We start from the raw sequence: 17,775 nt of genomic DNA, 5'->3' as shown, positions 1-17,775 counted from the left end.
TCTAACTGCCTTAAAAAGTATTAAATGTTCAGAACATTCTAAGTCAGTGATGGCAAACCTTTTGAGCTCGACGTGTCAACATTTTGAAAAACCCTAACTTAACTCTGGTGCCGTGTCACATACAGAAATTTTTTGATATTTGCAACCATAGTAAAACAAAGATTTATATTTTTGATATTTATTTTATATATTTAAATGCCATTTAACAAAGAAAAATCAACCAAAAAAAATGAGTTCACGTGTCACCTCTGACATGCGTGTCATAGGTTCGCCATCACTGTCCTAAGTCAAATATCAACCTTTAGAGAAATAATTTTTAAAGGTTTATCTACTTATCTATTTAAAAAAGAAAATATATGGGTATGAGAATTTTAAAGTTTATAGAAATTCTTCCAGGTTTAGATAAAAGATATCAATTTAAGTTTGTGTAATCTATTAAGATCTTTTTCAAAGTGTTTTTATAGTAACCAACAACTATAATCAAAAAGTCATTTATTTGCACTCCAATGAAGAATAAAATGTTTAGGCCTACTTACTAAACAATTGGTCCACTTTATAAAGATCAAAATACACAGAAAGGCAAGGTAATGTGAAATGAATGACTTTGTTGCTAATTTCTATCCAATTCCAAACCACTTGTTGGATTCCAAATGTAGGTAGAATACTAATGAAATATTTAGTCCATTTTGTTGACCTCATTTGCAAGCTGAATAACTCTTCTTCATATAAAATTTCAATTTGCTTTACTAAGCACTTTAAGTAAGGTATCTTTGAAAGCATATCTGTCGTATTTGTGTTTAAAATGTCAATTACTTCTTCATTTTTGGTACTCTGAAGGTGGTATAACATGTAACTCTAGACTCTGGGCTCTGGAGTCAAGCGATCCAACTCCAACCTTCCTTCCTGTGTAATCTTGGACAAGTAACTCATATTCTCTATCCTTTAGTTTCCCTATCTACAAAACTAAGTAATATAGTACCTGCTTCATAGTGTGGTTACAATTTAATAACACAATGTACATAAAAGTGATTATCATTGTGCCTTGCACAAAGTAAATCATCAATGAATGTTAGCTCATTGTAATTATCATTAGAGTGTAAAAGCATTAGTCAACTCTAAAATCAGTAACAAGTGGACACTTCTTAAAAAGAACTTATTTAAATACTTCTATTCTATGAAATTTAGAGGCATTACTGAGCTGGTACTAGATTTCACATTGTTCCAGGTTAACACTTCTTCAAATAAGAACCTTAACTGGAATCTTGGGCACTGTTTGAATACAGTTAACAGATCTGCCAACTGAACAGGATTAGGAAAAACTATAGCCAACTATATCATTTCTAAGAACCTCAAAGTTATATATTATTTCTAAGACAAAACAGACCTATTTTAAACAAATTGGCACTGGGAAACCAGTTAATCATTGGGTTAAAATTAATCATCTTCCCCATTCAATTTCTATTTACTAAATTCCTTATTGAATTTTCTTCCAACCCCCATCTCTACCATCAAAATATGGTTTTCACTAAGCCAAAGAACATATACCTAAAATGCTAAGCCAATTTCTGCCCATTGAAAAATAATTATTATATATTTGCATGTATATGATTAGGTTGATTAAATAAAATGAGTTGGTTAGCATGTACATACACAGAATCAAAACCTTTAATGTTAACAATATACTAGTATAATCCTTGCTGATACTAGGGATTCAGCAAAATATATTACATCAACAACAAACACAAACACAAAATGAGGGTTAAAAATGTACTATCCATAAGGAATCATTTCTCGCATTCCAGAGCAAGTTCACATTATATAAAGAATGCTCCTAAAAGATTTTGAGGAAAATTACCTCATATTTGAAGGGGGGAAAAGCTCCCTGATCATAAAAACACACAAATTTCCACCATCAAGAATGCACCCTACAAATTATCCATCAACCCAGAGGTTGTGCAGGTGAGAAGTTGTGACAGCTACCTCTCCTACTGACATGATGATATTAAATGGGACTGAGATGACTGGAATGAAAATGAAACAGAGTAAGTGGAAATTCTGTGTACATACAGCAAACTATTAACAGCTTGACATTTTATTATGGTATACCGTGAGTTGTAATTATACTCAAAGTAATGTGAGCATCATAACCTAAAATGTATGTCCTAATGTCCTGTTCAATAAAACCTCCTATATTAATTAGGTACTTTAAATAATATTAGTATTCATCCCCGCTTGAAAATGAAGTATAAATTGTACTCAAAGCTATAAGAAAAATAAGTTTATAATATTATAATATTTTAAGCCCCTTTTAAAAATAGTCATAATGCTTTAATAGAATGTTTAATGGCCTTCATTTACATAAAAATATATGCCTACTTTTTTCAAAGTAAATATTGCCCAGAGAAGATTTTTCAAGGAAAAGAAATAACTGCAAAATTCTACCTATGTAACAGAAAAGACCTTTCCTCAAGAGAATGACAGTTCTTAATATATGTTTTCTTCAGCTAAGAACTTAGATTGTCACATATAGTACAATTTTGAAGTACCCAAATATATATTTCGCTCTGAAAATTAGAAGATCTATAGAAAAAGACCAATTAATGATACTATCCTTAATATGAGTTCCAAAAAAGGTGAGTTTTGACAATAAAATATAAAATTTATTGAATATATAATTTATTCTGTACTCACACATCCACAAGTAGTACATAATCTTTACTGTCTTCTGGAATTCTACAGGAATGTCTACAGAAAAATCCTGATAGAAGCAAGGTCCCACAGGAAAATTGCCAGGAAGAGGTGGCCAATTATTTTTTCTGCCTGCAAAATTAAAAAAAAAAAAGTTATTTATATTAGGACAAATATGTGCTATTCTTATTTTTGGTTTCAGAATAAAGAACAGTATCTATTGTTTTAATAGGTGTTTTACAAATACAACATTATATTCTTTACATTGTTGGAGAACTCTAAAAGTCAGTCTTTATGTCTTTTAAAGCATTGGATGGTAAAATAATTTTCCAGGGTCATATAATATTTAGCAGGAACCATTTATGCACAGTTGAAATGAGAAAAGGAAAAAGAGCATAGGGACGCATACCCTGTGACTCTGCCCTAAAATATTTCTTTCAAAGTCCCAAGAGTCTGGCTCTCACATGCAGGTCATGCAGTTTTTAAATCTCTACAATTTCTTCCTCAGTGTCTTACATCTTTAAATATAATTTCTAACCCGTGTGGAGAGGGAAGACCAAGCTTTTGAATCTTTGGAATTTTCTACTGTTAGCTCCATGAAAAAAAAAAACACAAAAAATTAACCAATACCAAAAGTATCAAATTCAGAAATCCCAAAGTCTCAAAAAAAATCCAAAAGACATATAAGTAAATTACAAAACTATAAGAAAACATGAAACAGTCATGAGAAAGACACTAAGGAATTATAGCACCTTCAAAAACCTAGAGAAAAAACAAATTCAAACTGAGAAGGGGGAAGGTAAAGGGTCTATATAAAGCAATTAGACTGAAAATAAGGAAACAGAAAGGAAAATATAAAATTAAAGCAAGAAGTCAAACATTAAATATAAAGAGTAAAAATAACATCTAAAGGCCATTTTATCATTTTAGATATGATAATCTCACAACCTTTTAAAATTAGATTTTACTGACCAGAAAAAATTTCATAGCAGAAAAAAGCATGACCTATTTCTGATCCTCCCATACATGTCTCCACTGTTATCATTCTTTTCTAATTTCATGTAGTTCATGCATTTCTCATACAAGTCTCACACTATTTGAGATGCAACAGAGCACGAATGTAAAGAACAGGACTTGAAACCAGATGTGCCTGGCCACTTACTGTCTAGGAGGCCTTGGGCAACTTAAGCTTCTAAAGACTGTGTTTCTATATCTGAAAAATGAGAATAACAACTATACCACCCTTCAGAGAACTGTATTGAGGATTAAATGTATAACATACTACAAATCTAACTCTTAATTTCCCACTCTTCATTACAACCCTTACTAAAATGTCTCTCATAGAAATAACTTGTATTATTCAATGCTAAGGAAATAGGATAGCTTTTAGTTATAGGTATTTCAGAAATGTTGATCTCAATTACACCTTTAGTTTCTCCTTTTAGAGATGTCTCTGATGTTGCAAATAAGAAAATGGCCCATAATAAATGTATCCTCAGGAGCCCCTGGATTTACACATTCTAAGATAAGAAACAGATAATTTATTATTGCTGTCCAAGTCTTGTCATCCCATCACTATCCCAGACATACTAACAATGACTCAAGTCCTGTCTAGCTCTCTTATCACTTCATACCCAGAGACTGCTAGCTTTCCCTAAAATACTCTCTTGAAGTGGCCTTTGGTAATAATAGCCTGAGTAGATTTCATAGCTAATAATCAATTCAGCATTTATTTATTTCTTTGGCATCATCAAAATACCCTAAATTTTCTAGAGTCATCACAGACTTATTTCTTTCACATGATTTAACAGATACAAAATACTTGTGAGGACAGGGATAAATCATTTGAAAATACTGGTAGGCTAACTAAACTAGAAGAGTCAAATGTAGGGCACACTCCCATGTACTCATAAAATTTCATTAGAAGCAAAGACAGTTCAAGTGCATAATCAAAGGTTCCTGGCCTTAGAATAAACCAAAATTATCATATTTGAATTCACTTTCTGTGTGATAAGGCTAACACTGTTCTAATCTATCAAAAGACTATGCAAATCAGCCAATTTCAAAGAGCTACACAGTATCAAGTAGAATATCTGCTGTGTCTGATCTCCTTGTTAGAATGGAAAACAGGGAAGAATTTATTCACAAACCAAATGACCTAGAGCCAGTGCAGACATTATTTAAAGTGTTTAAAGTTATTTTTATTTCAAGCATCTTGGATACTACCATGTTGACTGAGGTTTTGCATTTCTCGTTCTCGACGGTCTAATTCTGCAGCTTTTCTTTCTAGTTCTTCCTGGCGCTTAAGAAGTTCAGCTTGGGCCAAGGCATGTTCCTACACAAAAAATAGTAAGTGAATAGGTTGTCATAAGCATAAAATATTGAAACATTGATATGCTATCTCTTCTCCCTCTACTATGCTAGAAACCTAATTCAAATGTTCTTCCAAAGTATAGGAATTTACTGAAGATTTCAGTTTCAGAAAATATTATATAGATATTTGATCCATTTGATCTTTTGGTTATGAAAACCTTCATGGAATATTGGGCACATTAGGACAGAAAAAATCCTAAGAGTGGTCAGAATCCTAAGGTAATCAGGAAAATGAAAATAAGCTGATGTCACCTCTGTGCCTAAATGAGTGAATAACAAAGACAAAGGGAAGTGTTGAGGAAAACAGACAAATGGAGAAAAGAGCAACTAAATGGACTCTTATGAATTGGATTAAATGGCATATAAGGGTCTCAATGCAAGAACTCATAACATCTTACGTTTTATAAAATAATGGCATGAAAGGACATGGTTCAGAAATTCTGATCTATAACTCCACCTGCCTTTATGTGATAGCAGCATTCCTAGTCATCTACTTTTATCTTGTATTTTTCTCATATTCCTACCAATGTCTCTTGCTTAGCCATTATAACTCTCTCTTCCAGTAATATTTATTATTCTGTCATTGTTACTGTAATGGAATTGTATATTAAAAAGTGATACCAAAGGCAATAAAATTTTCACTATAAAAACTGTATACCAAGGTAATAAATTCAATAATTGCTAATCATGGAATAAAGCAAATGTTATAAGCTGAAAAAGACATGTGAGCATTATAGAGTCTACAAGGTGGCTAACCTAGACTCAAAAGTAAGTTAAAAAGTAAACAATATGGAATGCAACAATTAAAAAATTATTTAGCTCTGGAAGTAAATGATACTGATATTATAATTTCCATATGAATTTGCAAATGTAACATGAACTAACCTTTGCAATCTGTGTATAAGGTGGAGGTTCCTCTGTTGGTTTCATTATTGCTGGCTGTGTACTGGGTACATTCGGCATTTTCACATTGCCTGGTGGAGGCTAGGAAAATTAAGAAAATGGCAAATTACATAACATAGAGATCCAACTTCAACTTCTTTCAAAAGGCAAAATACCGACAAAAACAAAATGCCAAGAACTGCCTCTCTTCTTCCCCTACCATCTCCTAGTCAAGTTGCGACAAAGACCTGCTTAAGCTCTCCATCTCCATTTTCTCCTTCATTTCTGTACTCTTCAATCTGGGTGCTACCTCTAACACTACACCACAAACAATCTCCTCTAGGATACCACATGTAACAAATAAACACCTTTGAGTATTTCTTTTTTTTTTATGTATTTTATTGATTTTTTACAGAGAGGAAGGGAGAGAGATAGAGAGTTAGAAACATCGATGAGAGAGAAACATCGATCAGCTGCCTCCTGCACATCTCCAACTGGGGATATGCCCGCAACCCAGGTACATGCCCTTGACCGGTATCGAACCTGGGACCTTTCAGTCTGCAGGCCGACGCTCTATCCACTGAGCCAAACCGGTTTCGGCAACACCTTTGAGTATTTCTTTTTAGTAAAATACACATAGCACCAAACTAAAGGTTTATACCAAGCTTAACTATCAACTCTTCCCTCTTAAGAAAGGTATATGCCAGTGCCCTAAGATGATAGCTCTTGACAGAAACCCACTAATACCCTTGAAAAGAGTTAAGAGGAGAGACCTTAGGTAATGTGAAATAAACTGCACAACCTCCACTTTGCTGATTAGGATCAGCAGTATTTGAAAGCTGCAAGATCAGAAAGTAGGTAGATATCTACAAACCCATAAAAAGGGAACTGGTTAAATTACTATATATACATATGAAATTAAAAGGAATACAATCATTAAAAGGAATGTGTTACAGTTATAGAAGAATGCATTTTTAAATACTAAATGAAAGAAAACAAACTATAAAACAGTATGTATATGACAATTTTTACTTTTATAAACACACATTTGTACATGTTCAGAAAAATTTCTGAAAGTTCTCAGCAAACTAATATCAGAAAATATTTTCTGATTTGTACCTTTTGCTTATATAGTTTTCTATTATTTGCTTTCTCCTCCCCAATATACTACACTAATTTTAAAGTACTTTTTTTTATTTATTGAGAGAGAGAGAGAGAGAGAGAGAGAGAGAGAGAGAGAGAGAGAGAGAGAGAAGGGAGAGCAGGGAAAGAAGGGGAAAAGGGGAGAGAGGGAGGACGAGAGAGGGACAGGGACATGGAGAGAGAGGGAGTGAGGGAGGGATGGAGGGGGAAGGGAGAGAGAAAGTTAGAGAGAGAGAGACATCGATTTGTTGTTCCACTTATTTATGCATTCATTGGTTGCTTCTTATATGTGCCCTGACCTTGGCATATCGGAACGATGCTCTAACCAACTGAGATACCTGGCCAGGGCTTTAACATACTTTTGTAATGACCATAAGAAAAAAATGACAAGATGACAGAGGAAGGAAAAGAAAACATAAAGAAGAAGCTGCTAAGGGAATTCAAAGATCAAAACTATTAAAGCTGGAAGACACCAATATAGCAGGATTTTATACTGACACAGCAAATAGCAGCTCGGAAAAGGAAGCCAGGCACAACAAAGATAAAATGTAGTATAGCTGATTCTTACATACATATGAAAAAACCAAGGCCTAAGAACAGGTAAAACAATTTTGAAGAAAAACAGGAAAGTTAATCAAGACTTATTTTAAGGATATAGTAATTAAGGGTGTGGTACAGATGCCAAAGATACAGAAATACCAATAAACAGAAAGGACACAGAAACAAACCTACACAAATACAGAAACTTGATAGCCAACAGTGGAGACACTATAAACATCATCTTTAAAAGATACAAATGGAACTTCTAAAAATGAAAACTGTAATAATTCAAATTACAATAGAGAAGTTAAACAGCAGACTACACAATGATAAAGATAAAGAGGTAATTAGAAAAATAGAAGTGGGTCTAAAGAAATTGCACAGAACATAGCAGAGGGGTGAGGGGAAGAAACACGATAGGTTAAGAGAGATAACAGAGTGAGAAAGTCTAAAAAACTAAAGAGTTCCAGAGAACAGAGAGAATGAGTCAATATCCAAACAGAATGTCAGGACACTGATTCTCAAATTTAAAACTCCAGAACCCAATCAAATTAAGAAAAAAATAATAACACTAGATACCTCATTGTGAAACTGATTCTCAAAGTCAAAACTCCAAAACCCAGCTAAATTACGAAAAAATAACACTAGATAGTTCATTGTGAAAGAGCAAATCCTAAAAACAAGAGATCCTAAAAACAGCAAGAGAAAAAAGACACAAACCTACATAAAAAAAAGTTACTAAGACTGAGAGCTAATTTCTCAACAGCAAAAATGGAAGTCCACACAGAATGCCAAGCTGATGAGAGAAAAAGTGTCAACGTAGATTTCTAAATCCCATAAATTACATTTGAGAACCAAGGTGATAGATATTGAAAAAGTTACTACCAATAGACCCTCACAAAAAACTTCTAATTTAGGAATAGGAACAATGATACCAGAAGGGAAATCTGAGATGCAAGAAGGAGTATCTTTCTGCCTCAATGGTAACTTCTAAGTACATCATCTTATTTTACACTCATCAAAAACTAAAAATTGGAAGGAAAGTGAACCTATCTATAGGGAAAAAGTGGCCACTCTAGTACAACTGAATGTACCAGAGTAAGATGAGGTCTTCTCTTGACAACCCTGAAACTGTGTCTGCTCTGGCAGACCCTAGGGAAAACCTTAGGTATTGAGAAAAACTGAAGGGCAGAGATGAAGGAAAACAATCAGACAAGTCAGGAGAACAGGAAGAAAGCTACTTTGGGGCAGAATAAAAAACAATGTCTGGCAGAGCAAAGCTGTATATCCTCCCTTGGTGGATGAAATTTCACCAGTTAGGAGTAGACTAAATTTTAAAACATCTCTGTGAAAGTTAAGGGTTATTTCTTTTATTTATTTTTTATTGAAGTATAATTGACATAAAACATTGTTAGTTTCAGGTATATAACATAATGATTCGATATTTGTATATACTGCTAAATGATCACCACAATAAGTCTAGTAAATCTATCCCCATGTAGTTACAATATTTTTTCTATGATGAGAACTTTTTAAATCTACTCTTTTAGTAACTTTCAAATATACTATACAGTATTATTAACTATAGTCACCATGCTATACATTATAACTCCATGACTTATAACTGGAAGTTTGTATCTTTTTACCTCCCCCTCTCCCCTTCACCTATTTTGCCCATCCCCACCTTGTCTCTGGCAACTAACAATCTGTTCTCTATATCTTTGAGCTCAATTGCTTGATAGTTTTTTTAAGATTCCACATATAAATGAGATCAAAAGGTATTTGTCTCTATCTTATGTCACTTAGCATAATGCCCTCCAGATCCATCCATGTTGTCACAAACGGCAAGATTTCCTTCTTTTTTATGGCTAAATAATATTTCATTGTGTGGGTCTACTAGTATGTATATATGTATGTGCATACGCACACAGACACACACACAATTTTATTTATCCAGTCATTCATTGATGGATACTTAGGTTGTTTCTAATTTTTACATTTTAACACAAATTACCATACTACAGTTGCCTGCTCTATGTGGCTTTGGAAAATTCAAGCAGGACCAATAAATAAAAGTTATAGTAAGATACATATTTTGGCTCAATAGACTTTAGAACATTATAACAATCATGGTAATACAATAATAGATGGACTGTTTATAATACAGTGAAATCTTTGCACTGAAAATTCCAAAATTAAATAAATTACTTAATGTTCTAGATTCGTTTAAGACATGGAGTGTCCTAGGGTGATTCTTAAACACCTTGAAATTTGAGAACTCCCCTCTAGTTTACAGTTTCTATAAACCACTGTCCTATCCTTTCCACCTAGTGGAGAGACTGCCAAAAGAAACATAAAACTTTCTTCAGCTTTCACTGACTTTATCAGCCTCTGATTGAGCAGACAAGAACTGACTGTGACTGTGCTTAACACAGATTCTCTTGTTATTAGTATGAAAATGATATATACTGCCCTGACCAGTTTGGCTCAATGGATAGAGCGTCAGCCTGCGGACTGAAGGGTCCCAGGTTCGATTCCGGTCAAGGGCATGTACCTTGGTTGCGGGCACATCCCCAGTAGGGGGTGTGCAGGAGGCAGCTGATCGATGTTTCTCTCTCACCAATGTTTCTAACTCTCTACCCCTCTCCCTTCCTCTCTGTAAAAAATCAATAAAATATATTTTTTTTTAAAAAGAAAAGAAAATGATATATACTAATGTTAGAATTGGGACAAACAGAAATAATTTTATCGGAATAGATAACCATTTTAAAACAAGACTTTTAAAGATGAGAATAATTGGGGGAGGAGATGCATAATGGAAAGAAGATATATGTGTGTATATACATATATATACACACACACATACATACACACTAGAGGCCCGGTGCATGAAATTTGTGTGTGTGGGGGGGGGTGGTCTCTCAGTCTGGCCTGCACCCTCTCCAATCCAGGACCCCTTGGGGGATGTCTGACTGCCTCTCGCAATCCAGGATCGCTGGCTCCTAACCGCTCACCTGCCTGCCTGATCGCCCCTAACCACCTCTGCCTGCCTGATCACCCCTAACCACTTCTGCCTGCCTGCCTGATCACCCCTAACTGCTCCCCTACTGACCTGATTGCCCTAACTGCTCCCCTGCTGGCCTGATTGCCCTAACTGCTCCCCTGCTGGCCTGATCACACCTAACCACCTCTGCCTTGCCCCGCACCTGGGACACAGGATTCCCTCCTCCGGCTGGTCACAGGCACTTAGGACCCAGGCTTCCCTTCCTCTGGCCGGCCACAGGCACCCAGGTCCCAGGCTGGTTTCGCTTGGGCTAGCCGCAAACACAGAGGACCATGGGCGGGCGGCTTCGCCCGGGGCCGCAGCCGCAGGTGCCCAGGACCAAAGGGCAGGTGGCTTATCCCTCTCCTGGGCCACAGGCACAGCCACTGGCACCCAGGACCGCAGGGACCATGAGGCGTGTGGATTGTCCCTCTCCCAGGCCACAGGAGCAGGTGCAGCCACTGGCGCCCAGGACCGCGAGGCAGGCGGCTTGTCCCTCTTACGGGCCGCAAGTGCAGCCGCTGGCACCTGGGACCGTGGGTGGACAGCTTGTCCCTCTCCCGGTTCACAGCCTGGCTGGTCCCCATTCCTCTCTCGTGAGTTCATTTGTGCCTGGCTGGTCCCCATTCCTCTCTTGCAAGCTCATTTGTGCCTGGCAAGTCCCCATTCCTCTCCCCACAGTGTTGAGGGTCTGAGCCGTTACAGCATGATGGCATGAGGGCATGACAACCATTTGCATATTAGCTTTTTATTATATAGGACTAGGGGCCCGGTGCACGAAATTCGTGCACTGGGTGTGTGTGTGGGGGGGGTCCCTCAGCCCAGCCTGCCCCCTCTCACATACTGGGAGCCCTCAGGCGTTGACCCCCATCACCCTCCAATCGCAGGATCGGCCCCTTGCCCAGGCCTGACTCCTCCGCCAGAGGTGTCAGGCTTGGCCAGGGACCCCCATCTCCCCCCGATCACTGGCTCTGGCCCCCGCCCAGGCCTGAGGCCTCTGGCCCAGGAATCATGCCTGGGCAGGGGACCCCCATCTCCCTCTGATCGCTTGCTCCACCCCCCCGCCCAAGCCTGACGTCTCTGACCCAGGCTTCAGGCCTGGGCAAGGGGACCATCATATCCCCCCAATCCCCAGCTCCGCCCCCCACCCAGGCCTGATGCCTCTGGCCCAGGCATCAGGCCTGGGCAGGGGCCCCGCCCAGGCCTGATGCCTCGGCCAGAGGAGTTGACCCTCATCACCCTCCAATCACCAATCACCGGATCGGTCCCTTGACCAGGCCTGAGGCCTCCGGCAGAGGTGTCAGGCCTGGGCAGGGGACACCCAGCTCCCCGCGGTTGCAGGCTCCGCCCCTGCCCAGGCCTAATGCCTCTGGCCTAGGCGTCCGGCCCGGGCAGCGGGGACCCACAGCTGCAGCGGCCCTGCGATTGTGGGCTTCGCTTTAGGCCCAGGCAAGGGATCCCTAGCTCCTGGGACTGCCAGCTTCGACTGTGCCCAGCTCCCATCGCTGGCTCCACCCCTACTTCCTGCTATCACTGGCCAGGGTGGAAAAGGCACCTGATTCTCCGATCATGGCTGGGGGGCAGGGCAAAGGCGGCCCCCCAGGGCTGCCTTTGCCCTGCCCCCCAGCTCTTAGCTCCCCCCTGGGTTTCAGATCACTGTCAGTGGCAGGGGGCTTCTTCCTGCTTTCCCTTTCGCCTCCCTGCATTGTGCCTACATATGCAAATTAACTGCCATCTTGTTGGCAGTTAACTGCCAATCTTAGTTGGCAGTTAATTTGCATATAGCCCTGATTAGCCAATGAAAAGGGTAGCGTCGTACGCCAATTACCATTTTTCTCTTTTATTAGTGTAGATATATATATATATGAATGGGAGTTTCCAAATAGAGAAAAGCACATAAAGAAACAGAAGCATGACCATAAATACTCATTCATAAATTCATCAAACACTTATTGACCAACTATAATGTATCAAAACCTGTTACAGACACTTGGAATATGTTAATGAACAAAACAGGTAAACATCCCTACCACCTTCACAGAGCTTACATTCTAGCAATGAAAGTTAAACAATACATATATTGAACACACACATTGTAGAGTATCTTAAGAAAGCAATAAATTTTACGGAACAACAACAACACAAACAGGATAAGTGGGTTGTGAGTAAAGGTGGAGTGGGGATAATTTTACAAATGTGATTAGGAAGTGAAGAAATCAGCCTTGCCAATATCTGGGGGAAAGATCATTTTTGGCAGAGGGAATGGTCAGTGCAAAGTCAGGAGAATGCCCAACATATATGAGAAAGACCAGTGTGCTGGATAGGAATACATGAGGGAATAGAGTGTAAGGAGATAAATAACAGAGATATTAGAGACCAAACTATAGGTTATTTTAAGGACTCTCGGTTTTTACCATAAAGAGTTCTAATCTGGGGACTGAAATGATCGACTTTTTTTAAGGAATCACTCTGGCTGCTGAGTTGAAAATAAATGAAAGTGAGGCAAAGATAGAGGTATGTTAGGAAACCACCACTGCAGTAATCCAGGCAAGGGATGACCACAGCTTAAGCCAAGTCATGACTATGGAGATAAGGAGTCAGTTCTGGATGTATTTTTAAGGAAGAGCCAACAGGATTTCCTGACAAAACAGTGTGAGAGATAAGGAAATGGAAATAGTGAAACAGTACCAATGTTTTGGACTAACCAACCAGTAGGACAGATATAAGAAAGAATTAAAATGAGCAGATTTACAAGCATGGGATTCAGTTCAGTTTTGACATGTTGAATTTGCAATTTCTAAGACATCCAGGTAGACATATCTACTAGGCAGTTGAATATATGAGTCTGGTGTTCAGAGTAGTGGTCTGTGCTGGAGGTGTAAATTTGGGAGTCACCAGCATATAGATAGTATTTAAAGCTGTAAGATTGGATGAAATCACCATTTGAGTGAGCATAAATAGATAAAAGAAGCAAAGCCTAACTCCTGATACACTCCAGTATTTGGGGTTAAGGGGAAGGAGTACGAGAAATACCAGCAAAGGAAAAACTCAAGTGCTCTGAAAGCCAAATGAAAGTGTCTCAAGAATGTGATACTGATTGAATGTCAGTACTGATTATAGACTGAGTAAGACTAAGACTGAAAATTTACCATTGGATAAGGTAATGTGGAAGTCAATGGCATTTTGGTACATTGTTGGGAACAAAACTCTTATTGAAGTATCTTTTAGGAGAAGGGACTGAGGAAAAAAAAAAAAACAAGTAGACAACTCTTCAGAGGAGTTCTGCAGCAATGGGGAACAAAGAAAATACTTCAGAGAAGAAAATGGATACCAGAATTGGATAGAAAGAAAATTAGGTCAAGATAAAGTCTTGATATAGAGTTACAGTAATCACAACAGTATGGTATTGGCTTAAGCATAGATATATATTAACACAATAAAACTGAGAATCCAAAAATAAATCCTTACATTTATCATCAATTGATTTTCACCAAGATAATACAATGAGAAAAAAAGTCTTTTCAACAACTGGTGCTGGAACAAGTAGAAAACCACATGAAAAAGAATGAATTTTTAAACATATCTCTTACCATACACAAAAATTAACTCAAAATGGATCATAAACCTAAATGTAAACTCTAAAACTATACACCTCTTGGAAGAAAGCACAGTAGTAAGTTTTTATGGCCTTCAGCTGAGCAATGGTTTCTTACACATAACACCAAATATATAAACAACCTAAGAAAAAATATCCTGAGAAACAACCAAGATGGCGGCATAGGTCAACACCTGTACTTGCTGCCTCTCACAACCACATCAAAACTACAACTAAAAGACAAAACAAATATCATCTAGAATCACGGGAAAGCTGGCTAAGTGGAAGTTCTACAACTAGAAGGAGAGAAAAAAGGGCATTGAAGCTGGTAGGAGGTGCAGAGGTGCAGAGGCGCACGCAAAATGGGCTGGCAACTGGGTGCGCTGTTGTTTTTTTTCAATCAGGAGGGAGATACAAGCTCCCAATTGCTCTGAACTCCAATTCCGGGCGAGACTCTGGGGACCCAGACTCATACAGGGAGAAACTGGACTGTCTGGCATCAGGCCAGAACACAAGGGCAGCTTTCTCTCAGAGGTGCTCGCAGCGATCATTGTTCCTGCACAGGGCCACAGGACACAGAGACCCGGGTACCTCTCCAGGGCAGGGCTGACTGACAGCCATTGCTGTTTGCTCTGCCCTGGTGATTCCCTGAGACCCCACCCAAGCCATGAGAAGAGGTTTTTGCATATGAATGGCCTGTTCTTTTGCAATCTAAAACCTAACAAACTGCAGCTGGGTCAAAGAGCGTCAAAGCCTCCAAAAGAACGCTTTAGACCATCCGTGGGCAAACTATGGCCCGCGGGCCGGATCCCGCCCATTTGAAATGCATAAAACTAAAAAAAAAAAAAAAAAAAGACCGTACCCTTTTATGTAATGATGTTTACTTTGAATTTATATTAGTTCACACAAACACTCCATCCATGCTTTTGTTCCAGCCCTCCGGTCCAGTTTAAGAACCCATGGTGGCCCTTGGGTCAAAAAGTTTGCCCACCCCTGCTTTAGACAGCAGCCTGCATTGCTTCACAGCTGGGCCTCATCTGGGCACTTACAAACCCAAAACAAAGAGGAGGAATCTGCAGATCTCTCTGTAGCTCCTGCTGGGTGGCCTCAGGCAGTGGCTGACTTTGCACCTTCTTGGAGGTCCAGGAGCCAGTGTACCCAGTGGTCAGTGTGAGACCATGCCAGATTACAACTCTGCACATCCATAAGGGACACACTCAGGGGGCAGACTCAGTGAGCGCCAAAGCCCCACTGAAGCAAGTCCTGCCCCATAAGGATGTCTTCAGCACAAAAGTTCTCCCATTGTAGACACAGCTGGTCCTCACAGCCAACTGGCCTGGAGGTCAATTCCTCCCAGTGATACCAACAGCAATCAAGGCTTAACTACAAGACTGTGCACACAGCCCACAAAGGGGTGCACCAAGAGTGTCCACCTCAAGTAATTGGGGAGGCTGAGCCACTGGGCCCTACAGGACACCTAGCACACAAGCCACTTTATCAACACAGGGAAGCAGCCAAAATGCGGAGACATAGAAACTGGTCACAAACGAAAGAAATGGGGGAAAGCAAACTACTGGATAGAGAGTTCAAAACCACAGTTATAAGGTTACTCAAGAATCTTCTAGAAACCTTCAAGAAATTTAGTGAGACCCTCAAAGATATGAAAAAGGACAAATCAGAAATTAAGCATAGACTGACTGAAATAAAGAATAATATACAGAGATCCAACAGCAGACTAGAGGATCCCCAAGATCAGTCAAAGATTTGAAATACAAAGAAGCAAAAAACACCCAACCGGAAAAGAAAAAAAAATCCAAAAATACGAAGACAGTAAGGAGCCTCTGGGACAACTTCAAGCGTACCAACATCCGAATTATGGGGGTGCTAGAAGAAGAGAGAGAGCAAGATATTGAAAACCTATTTGAAGAAATAATGACAGAAAACTTCCCCTACCTGGTGAAATAGACTTACAAGTCCAAGAAGCACAGAGAACCCCAAACAAGAGGAATCCAAAGAGGACCACACCAAGACACATCATAATTAAAATGCCAAGAGCAAAAGACAAAGAGGGAATCTTAAAAGCAGCAAGAGAAAAACATTTAGCTACCTACAAGGGAGTACTCATACGACTATAAGCTGATTTCTCAATAGAAACTATGCAGGCCAGAAGGAAGTGGCAAGAAATATTCAAAGTGATGAATAGCAAGAACCTACAACCAAGATTACTCTACCCAGCAAAGCTATCATTTAGAATTGAAGGTCAGATAAAGAGCTTCACAGATAAGAAAAAGCTAAAGGAGTTCATCACCACCAAACCAGTATTATATGAAATGCTAAAGGGTATTCTTTAAGAAGGGGAAGAAGAAGAAAAAGGTAAAGATAAAAATTATGAACAAAGTGACAACAAATACATATCTATCAACAAGTGAATCTAAAAATCAAAATGAATAAAAAAAATCTGACGAACACAAAAACTGGTGAATATAATAGGATCAGGGGCATAGAAGGGGAGTAGACTGACAATTCTCAGGGGGGAAAAGGGTGTGGGAGGTTCGGGAAGAGATTGGACAAAAATCTTACACCTATGGACAAGGACAGTGGGGGTGGTAAAGGCATGGGATGGGGTGGGAACTGGGTGGAGGGGAGCTATGGGGGGTGGGGGAGGAACAACTGTCATAATTTGAACAATAAAGATTTATTTAAAAAAATATCCTCAGGTGAGCATTAAAAATTTTTTTTTAATCAATAAAAAGAAATGAAGCACTGATACATGCCACAATATAGAACCTTTAAAACACCGTGCTAAGTGAAAAAAAGGAGACACAAAAGACCACATATTGTAGAATTCCATTTATATGAAATGTCCAGAATAGGCAAATCTATAGAGACAGAAAATAAATTAGTAGTTGTCTAGAGCTGAAAAGGGAGGGGGAATGTGAAGTGACGGCAAAATGGTAGAGTTTCTTTTGGAAGTGGGAGGAACAAAAATATTCTAAAATTAGAATTTGGTAATGCTTGTGCAACTCTATGACTACACTAAAACCAATGAATTGTACACTTTAAATGAGTGTATGTTATATTAATTATATTTTCAAAAATATCTGTTGAAACACATGAATAGAATTTTGTGGGGGTTTTTTTTCCCCTCAGATGGAAGAAAACACAACATACTTTTTATAGGAATAATCCAGCAGGAAGTGAAAAAAACAAATGATGCAGGTGGGGGCAATTTAGCAAAGTTCTTAAGGTGAGGAGGTATACAATCTAGTGCACAAATAGAAAGAATGGCTTTAGACAGAAGCACAGATAGTTCATCTGTAAATAAGTCAAGAAAGCAGCATATATGAGTGTAAATGCTGGTAGGTAGATGTGATGGTGGAAGTCCTTGCATGTTCTCTATTGACTGCTTTAACTTTCTCAGTAAAATAAGCAAGGTTATTAGCCAAGAATGAAGATGGGGAAAAGGTTTTAAAGATAAGGAAAGAGGAAGAAGAGAGTGGACAGTTAAATA

At 38.7% G+C, this 17,775-nt stretch overlaps 1 protein-coding gene across 4 annotated transcripts in view; it reads right to left on the bottom strand.

Annotated features, from left to right (window-relative positions):
* Nucleotides 1-17,775, bottom strand: part of SCAMP1 (secretory carrier membrane protein 1) — a 71,633-nt gene that overhangs the window by 26,939 nt on the left and 26,919 nt on the right. For all 4 annotated transcript variants that reach the window (XM_036308830.1, XM_036308831.1, XM_036308828.1 and 1 more), the window contains 3 exons: nt 5,947-6,045; nt 4,915-5,023; nt 2,692-2,820 (listed from right to left, as the gene is read on the bottom strand). In XM_036308830.1, coding sequence (XP_036164723.1) covers nt 2,692-2,820; nt 4,915-5,023; nt 5,947-6,045 — 337 coding nt within the window. The remainder of the gene's footprint in view (nt 1-2,691; nt 2,821-4,914; nt 5,024-5,946; nt 6,046-17,775) is intronic.

The sequence above is a fragment of the Myotis myotis genome, unplaced genomic scaffold (assembly GCF_014108235.1).
Source record: "Myotis myotis isolate mMyoMyo1 unplaced genomic scaffold, mMyoMyo1.p scaffold_m19_p_5, whole genome shotgun sequence".
NCBI classification, from domain to species: Eukaryota; Metazoa; Chordata; class Mammalia; order Chiroptera; family Vespertilionidae; genus Myotis; species Myotis myotis.
Note: the sequence above shows the minus strand (reverse complement) of the source record. Positions and strands in the feature narration are given on the sequence as shown.